The sequence below is a fragment of the Pteronotus mesoamericanus genome, unplaced genomic scaffold (genome assembly GCF_021234165.1).
Source record: "Pteronotus mesoamericanus isolate MK-2021 breed Mesoamerican mustached bat unplaced genomic scaffold, CSHL_Meso_final contig_78, whole genome shotgun sequence".
NCBI lineage: Eukaryota > Metazoa > Chordata > Mammalia > Chiroptera > Mormoopidae > Pteronotus > Pteronotus mesoamericanus.
In genome coordinates, this window is record NW_026555258.1 from 26,180,514 (window position 1) to 26,189,267 (window position 8,754).

The 8,754-nt window shown below is 38.4% G+C and overlaps 1 protein-coding gene across 1 annotated transcript; it reads right to left on the minus strand.

Annotated features, from left to right (window-relative positions):
- Positions 1–8,099: 8,099 nt before the first annotated feature.
- Positions 8,100–8,453, minus strand: LOC129079665 (40S ribosomal protein S15a-like). Its single transcript, XM_054584947.1, has one exon. The coding sequence runs from the start codon at positions 8,451–8,453 to the stop codon at positions 8,100–8,102; it is 354 nt and encodes a 117-aa protein (XP_054440922.1).
- Between the last annotated feature and the right edge of the window lie 301 nt (positions 8,454–8,754).

The following is an 8,754-nucleotide window of genomic DNA, read 5'->3' on the forward strand; positions in this document are numbered from 1 at the left end:
TTAAAAAACCTTGATCTAGCCTACATTTTTTTGATATAAAGTTCTATGGAATATAAATTATAAAATAAAAAGTGTCCTCTCTGCCTGAAATAAAATAGAAGCTCACATAAGACACTAGGAAGTCATTTCATGTCACTCAGAAGTAAAGAGATTATCTTCAAATGCTGAAAACTGGGAAGAGAATCTTGGAAGGTATATCACCAACAGCAACTTGAATGAAAAATTTATATCCAGCTGGTTGATAAACTTAGACAGGTCCTGACCTGCTCATCTAACTCATTTCTTAGTTCATACACTTACCAAGAAATTCCCAGACCTCTGTTTGGTTTCATGTGCAGATTATTTCAAGGAGAAAAAGTTCTACTTGCTGAGTAGCAAGATCCATGCGATGGGTGGTTTATTGGCTTTTGGGTAAAAAATACACCCATTTGATCTTAAACCAGACGTAGGTATTCCCAAAACCCTGGTAAGGGAGGTCCCAGGTCTGTAGAATACTATAGGTCAGACACGTAACTATAGCATCTACACTGGCCCTCACCCACGTCTTACTGCAGCCATTTTCTGCCAACTTCTCACCTTACCATTTCCACTCCCTACTTTAAATACTTAAAAATCTAAAATAAATAGTGAGGTCCTGGCTTTGGAGATTTAGAAGATTTTTAAGGGATGCGAACATGAACTGAATTAATTTCCCACAGGTACCTGAAATTAGACATGTATACAATAAGTAACCCTTCCTAATGGTAATTAAAATAGTCAATTAAAATATTAATCATTAAATTGACTCTGCCTTAAAGATGTTTTGGATCAAAAATAATTAAAACATACAAATTAAAAGCAAGCAAATTGACAAAGATCAAAACATTTTTCAGGCAATTTCAGAAAGGAAAAAAGGAAAAAGGATGGGGTTGTAATATTAGCATGACAAAAATAAAATCTGAAACCCTGAAAGGGAAAAAATGGCCTTTTTTACTGATAAAGTGGAGTTGGCAAAAGTAGGTTTACAGTTGAATCCACAAAACACAGAGTTTATTCTTATATTATTATTCATTCATTAATAATTCTATTATCAATTATTATTATTATGCTACTTTTGTCCACCTCTGTATATTCAAGCCATGTTAAACATTCATGCATTAAATAACAGCATGGAAAACTAATAGCTAATACTTATTGAGCATTTACTACTTCCACTTTAATCTTCACAACAACCTAAGAAAGATGAGTTTTGTCTCTAAGAAAGGGGAAGATCACAACTCAGTACCTGAAATTAAAAATTGCAGAGCTAATTTTATTGCTTACCTTAAAAAGGAAGAGCTATGCTGGGCAGGTATAACCTCTCCAAGTCGCTGATATAAGGAGAAAATTATATACCCACGATAAAACTTTATGTGCCAACTAGTAGTGCTGCCTCAAAATATTTTTAAAGGACGATATCTTGAAAATGCATTGAGAAATTGACAAAATGACACCAGTGAAAGATTTCTACAAATCAAGCAAACAAAAAATAAGCAAAGACAGAGAAGAGCTGAATATTATAGTCAATAAGGTTTATCTAGATGCCTTAGTATATTTTTGTCTAGAGCCTACATCTCCTTTATTTAGCATATGGTCCTTTTTCTTCCTTAGCAGACCAATCATTCCCCAGTTCAGTGCCAAGATTTTGTCCTGGCGTGGGTCTGGTGGCCGGGCAGGGAATAGAGGGTATGTCCTTATAAGGACATATATTGACCTGCCAGGCAGAGGCCATCGCTATGTCTTTAAGCAACAATGACCATCACCATTGGCAGAAAGGGGCGGGTCACTTATGCAGGCCCAAAGAGTGGCGTGGGATCTGACGTTTCAAATTTGTGGAGTGCAGGTGCCCGCAGAGTCCCTCACCGTTCTGATCAGGTCCCTGACTTGGCAGAGCCGTCTTTGTTGAAGTAGACAGTTTAACTTTTCTCTGGAGTTCGGCTACTCTTATAATTAAGTCTTAATCCGATTCTGAGGTTTGTCTACCCTTCCAGCTACAAAAGAAAAGAGTCTCCTAATACCCTACCAGAGGGGCCCTCGGATTTTCCTGTTTTACCTCAATCAAACTTCGGCCTGTTCGTCCTCTCCTCCAATGCATGAATATGACCCAGCAACAGACATCCAGTTCTGTAATTCTTCTAATGACTACCTCTCTCGTAAGTCTCCAATGCCTGATGTTGCACCAGCCGATGCATTTCCTGTCAACAGTATCCCATCTCACTATCCCACTAGTGAGCTTTCACAACCGCAGGAGCCCAGCATGCCAGAGGCGATGGGTGGTCTACCCGCCACACATTGGTGAGTTCATCTGGCTCCAAAATTGCACTATAGAGTCAGCTCCCGAAGACCATTTCTTTTTTCTTTTAAGTATATGATTGTCTAACCATTACGCTATAGACCTGAAACTAATACAGAATAATATATTGAATGTAAACTGTATTTTAAAAATAAACAAACCTGTTTCTTGGTCTAGCCATAGGCTTAATTACCTGGAAACACACCCTGGAGTGATGATTTGCGTGAAGGGGGTTTATCGGAGAGAGTTTCATCAAGGACTCCTGGGAAGACCAGGCAGCGGGGAGAAGCTGAGTGTGACACATGACGCAGTGGCAACCACGGCCACTAATCCCTCAGGGAACTCTGGAGAGAGGGTGGCCCTTCGGAGTTGTCAGAAATGGAGGCAAGGGGCAGGCCTTGTAAGTCCACACTGAGCCTTTGTGGAATGTGGGCTGCCCTTAGGAGCATAGCCTTAGGAGAGACAGCCCCCTTTGACTGAAGACAGCCCTTGCTAAGGGACAGTTGTGAGCCGTCAGCCCTGTGCATCCCAGGCAGCTGGAAGAGCTGGAGCTCCGCGGATCTGGGAAGCTGGTGCTCCACAAACAGGAAATAAACTTTCTTTTCCACATAGTATTTTCTATAGAATATTTTATCCTATAAACAGAGAAGAGACCATAGAATGCCTAATAGAATGCATTCCTTTTCACCATGTTTTCTAGAATGTTCTAACTCCTTGACATTTGAAACCAGCTAAGTATTTGTTTTAAATTGTCATAGAATTGCTTCAGATAACACTACAAATTTCCACCCCAATCACTTACTTTATATAGGACTCTACCTGTTTTTCCAGAATATTTTTAAGCCCATCATATACAGATACACAATTTATTTTAGGTTTTCTCGCAAAATTAATCTTAATTTTTGGCAAGAATCCACTTGTGGTTAAGAAATGAAGGTAGAAAGAGCTGCGCCACACATGGAGGCAATGCGGATTTTAAAAACAGCTGAGACGAAGTCTTAGGCCCAACAGCACCCCAGCTGCTCTCTGAGCAAGTCCCTCCCTGCTCCGACTGCCTGGGGCGCCTCTCCTAAAGGATCCCCATCACACTTGTTCTGTGAGTCTTGACCTTGGCTTTCAACCCAGCTTGCTAATTGAACAGTCCTTTCAGATTCTGCCCTTGCCTCTACAGAGTGTCTGTGCACTTAATACTGCTCTACCTGTAAAATTTGGTTTATATGAAAACTTTCTCTCCCTCCACTGCCCGTTCATTCCTTATCAGCTCTTGCTGATACTTTCATATTTCTCATATCAGCTCCTCTAAACTTTCATATTTTAGTATCTCTAGATTCTTACCCTTGATCTCCCTGCTTTTGACTAGTCTTGGATTAGCCTTAAAATGACAATAGTCAATACCCTAAGGTTGTTGATAAATTTCAAAGGCTGCTCTCTACCAGGAAGGACAGTTCTAGTGGCCTTTCACAAGGCAGGGAAAAGAATGAAAAGAACCAAAAGGCAATTACGTTGTTAGGACCAAGGGTTGATGACTGAGCTAAGAGGGAAAAAACAGGTCAAAAGCCTAGTACTGACTCCCCTCATAAACAGAAGTGCCAGAAAGGCGCAACCAAGGAGGTATTCCAGAACTTTCCCCATGTAAGGAACTGGGGAGGCCCTGAGGGTTTTCTTGAGATTTTCTATATCCATGGGTGGGATTGCTAGCCCAGGGTCAACATGGAAAGCAGGCTGTTGTCAGCGTTGGGAGATGTGCCGTGGAGCTCCTGTGGGACGCTGTCTGAGGAACACGATCTCACCTTCTGTAAGGAACCCCTGCTTCATGATTTGTCAGCTCATTTACCCTGTAGCAGGCTGAAATGTACATGCCAACAACTGCATCTCCCTATTGATCGTAGGGTAATTTGGGGAGAACAACTTTCAAAGCAATAGGGAGGAGTGCAGAAGATCATAGCTCTTTTAAAAAGGATAATAATAAATTTTAAAAGACAGCATTTTCTTGCTGTGTACTCTGAAACTCTAGCTATTTTCCTTAATAACAAATTATGTATTTTAGGATAGGAAACATTATTTCATTCCAATTTAGTAACCTAAATCATAGCATGATTGAACTATCTTTTCCTATGAGCCATAGTTCTGAATGCTGTTGATTTCTGAAATAAGATCCTATATTGAAAATCCTGCAAGATTTTATGATTGCCATTTGAAAGAAGTATGATGATACAGACCAAAGCAATAGTAGCTCCTACAATCACATCAAAATTCACATCACAAGCATAATTAGCATGGCATTTTATGGAGTTAGTCTGAAGAATGCTGCAGAAGTGTCCAATTTTGCAGTGATCAAAGAAAATTAAATATTTAGATCACTATAGTTATCTTTGCTCATATTTAATTGTTAAAGTAAATTGTAATTAATTCACTAAGAATTCCTGTCTTGTTTGAAAATAAAAAATTTTAAATAGTCTAGTGTCCTTAACTGTAAGACCATGAGATTAAATAAGTCAAATTTATTATCTAGTGATCCTTCATCTAGTTTTATTTCATCCTGGAAAACACTGAAATATTGTAGCAAATAAATAAAATTATTTTAATAGCATGAAATAATAGAGAAAAATTCATTGCAATTATGCTTATATATTCATTTATAAATTAATATTTATTCAAATCTATTGAACTCACAGACCTTATGCTAATATTTCTAAAGCTAATTATTTTATTATATTTCAAGTCATTAGTGTACAAAAATGAATAATTTACTTTAGTATTTATTAGCATATGTGAATTCATAGAAGTATTTGAATTGCATAACTGGCACTTCTCAGCAACAACCCAAGATCAGTCACTCTTTTCTTATACTATATTGGAAACTGTAGTTAAACATACACTTTCTAAACTAACCAAAGATACAATTTATAACTACGTTATAACTGGTGTTTGAATTGGATCTCATTAATGTCACAGATTAACATTGGTTAGGTTTCGGTCTTAACACAACACACATACATACACACACATGCGCGTGCTAATAGAAGCCTAGTATCTGTCTTGTAGATGATTATAAAAAACTCTGACAATATGGTTTTTACCTTCATGGCCAGCAGAGTTTTGCTAAAGCTAAGCGGTTTTCTTGTCTGATCAATGTGCAACAACACATTCTGGCTGCTTGCAGAAACTTTTTTAGCCATTGACACAATGTGACAATATCTCAAATTGTACATCAGCTCTCCATCTGTGTAGTCCCTGCCATGAGACTCACAAAATTTAGTCACAGGTAAGTCACATAGTTGGAGTCACATGAATTATCCAATTTCCAAAATTATGGGCTGAAAAATGATGTAAACACCTGGAGGTCCTTATTCATAACTACACAGGCATCTGTTTTGGGCTGGAGCTTTATTCCTTATCAATGCCAAGTTAAGACCGGCTTAATTGTGCAGTTTCCAGATATTTGGCTGACAGCATATTGTCAGTTTGCTTGATTATAGCAAAAACTCGTAATTGTTTTCAGCTGCAAACAAATGCAAGCCTGACTCTCTAGAGGTACGTGTCTTTTGTTCCTTTGATCAACAGCTACATTTTGTCCCATCAAGGTACCCTCAGTACACAGCATCTCAAGGTTGGGTACATTCAGTATAATGGATATTGTTAGATTATTTGACAGGCATGTTAGTTGTTAAATTTTCTTCCCTTACAAGATGGTTGAATTGGAACCACCAAGTTACCAGGTGGGCGCATACTGTGCTTTGGATTTCAAGGGACAAAGCTAGGACAGAGGAAAAGCCAGAGTATGAATCTAAGCCAACATACAAGCATAATAGACACGCTGAGTTCAGATCCCAGACTTTGGAGCAAATTGCCTACCTTCCCTAAATCTCAGTTTCCTTCATCTGGGAAACAGGAAAATTTTAAAGTGGTACCTAATCAGAGGTTTGTGATGATCAAAGTGTGTGATTCCTTGAGCTGCCAATAAATATTAACTACTACTAGCTAATAATATTGAATGTCAATAGATAACATCTATTAATAAGTAAACATTAAAGTTAATGAGCAATAAACATTGTCTATTAATATTATTGCTGTTATCATGTAGAAAAGTCCTTCCTTTTCCTTGAATTTCAGACTTCCCAAATGTAAAATGGGAGTATAAATACTGAAAATGTTTTTATACTCAAATGAGAGCATCTACACAAAAACACTTCATACGGTGTAAAGTGTATCAAAATATATGGTGGTATTGTGGTTACTTCTGCTGTTGCCTCATTGGCATTGGGGTACTCACCCAGAGGGAGGGAGACAGAGGCTTCTTCATATGTTAAACTTAAAAAGATACACAGGGACTCAAAAATAAGGTTGACTTATTATTACATACCACGTACTGTGCTTGTTCAGTACGTTTACCCTGTGTTTACACTCCATTGGTAATTACAGCCACACTGGCAAAAGCTAACTCAGATGCCCTTACACAGTCTGTTACCTTTTCCCATAATCTCTACTTCTTCCTACCTCCCCTTGCTCTCCAAAATGTATGTTTGGAAATTCTCCAACCCCATAGATACTGCTTCTGATATCAATAATATCTACGGATTGCTTTTAATAGGTCATAAATTTTCTTAATCTCTTCCCATTTTGACAAAGTATCAATGAGTACCAGTTACATGAATCTTAAGTGAGAAGTTACAGATAATCATGGGACTTAGGAGAATGATGTTGCTGGATATGGTGGTAAAATGGTCATATATTCAATATTTTATAATTGGCAGCTTCAATGTAAAATTGGGACCAATAATCTCTTCTCATAAGAATGTTGAATGGATTGAATGGGATAATAATACTCCTCGCAGAGATCAAGACACATAGAAGTCACTTCATGACTTCATGGTTGGCTCTGAATCTGACTTGAACTTCACTCAGTATGGCTCTATCTTAGCATCCTGGACTACAGTATTAGCCACCCCCCCCACTGCCCCCCAACAGCATAAAGCACAATGTTACTGCTGAGTCTCAAAACTCATTTGGATTAATTGGAATTTATATGGCAAATAAAAAGATTGGAAGCTAGAAAGGGAATAAGTTCTTGAGGAAAGTTAAACCATATTGCTAACCAATAATAATCATGTCCCATGAATGAAATTTATTTTTAACTGAAAATGAATAAGTTGTAGTTAATGGGAGGATCTATTGCTGGATTAATACAACTTCAGTGAAATGCCATTAACTTTCTCTCCCTCACTTCCTCTATCTTTAAAACAGTGGTTATAATTGATGACTTTTATGACTGTCAAATTAAAAGTTATGTTCATGCTAGGAAAGATGGATTTGTGGATTTTAATAACACCTTCCCCTCCATGAAGCATCGCCAGCAACAGGAAGTCCCTAGAAACTGAAAACTGGGATAAATTTGCACTCATATAATCAAGGTTATATTCATGAATTTGTAAAATAACATTACTAATGTCCCTTGCCTGTCATATTGTCCCAAAATGTTTTTCTTCCACAGTTTTTAAGAGGAAAATCTTTCTTATAACTTTGTGAACAACCTTCAAAACTAATTTCAATGGGAGCAGAGAGGTTTGCAAAGATAATATTAGATAATAATGGACATCTAAGGAGTGATTTAGAAAATCTGGTCTGAATTTTCACAAAATCACCCCTCGAAGAAATACTGGCATACTGCAGAAGGTAACTAGGAGTCATATTTTGATGAATTCTTTTTTTTTCCATTGAAGCATTTTATCTGCATCTATGTATTACATCCCTAGAATAAGAATCCCAGGATTTCCCCTCCCATGTATTTTCATCTGGCTTCTTCATGGTCCATGATGTCCACTAAGGTTGTCAATACCATGAAACCAAACTGATGGGATGGAAGCAGGTTTTTCTGCCACTTTATTAGCTCTTCAAGTTGCCCCTCAAATCTGGGAACGATTAGTCCACACTTGTTTAACCTGCCTGTGACGTTCACAGCAATTTTCCCAGCTCTGTGGTCATCCATAATTTCAAATTCACCAATGTAACTGCACTTCATCATCACAGCTGGAAACCGGATGATGGCTTTGGAGCATGGCCTTATAAGAACTTGGCGTTTGTCTCTCTTTTCGGCACTGTTGATACTCGTGAGAGCATCAGCCAGGACATGCAAGTGTTGCATTATGGTGGCATGAAAAGATGGCAGAAAGAGTTCATGAATTCTTAATGGACCTCCTGGAAATGCCACAGAAGGGACATTTTAAGTAATGGTTTGTACCCAGGACCCTAGAATGTAAACTCCCAGTGAGAAGCTAGAGTGGACATTGCTTGTGCTACCCAGATCCCCCCAGCTCCCCTCTATTCTCGCTGTGGGCCCCTTTCCCAGCTCTGGGGTGCTTTCACTTCCAACAGCCCACACTTACAATGCTAACGTGGAGGACTGCTGAGGGCTGCTGGAGCCGCTCTGCCCAATAACACAGAAA

What these genes read in the sequence shown, in the direction of transcription:
- LOC129079665 (XM_054584947.1), bottom strand. Translation starts at nt 8,453, where the DNA reads ATGCAACACTTGCATGTCCTGGCTGATGCTCTCACGAGTATCAACAGT.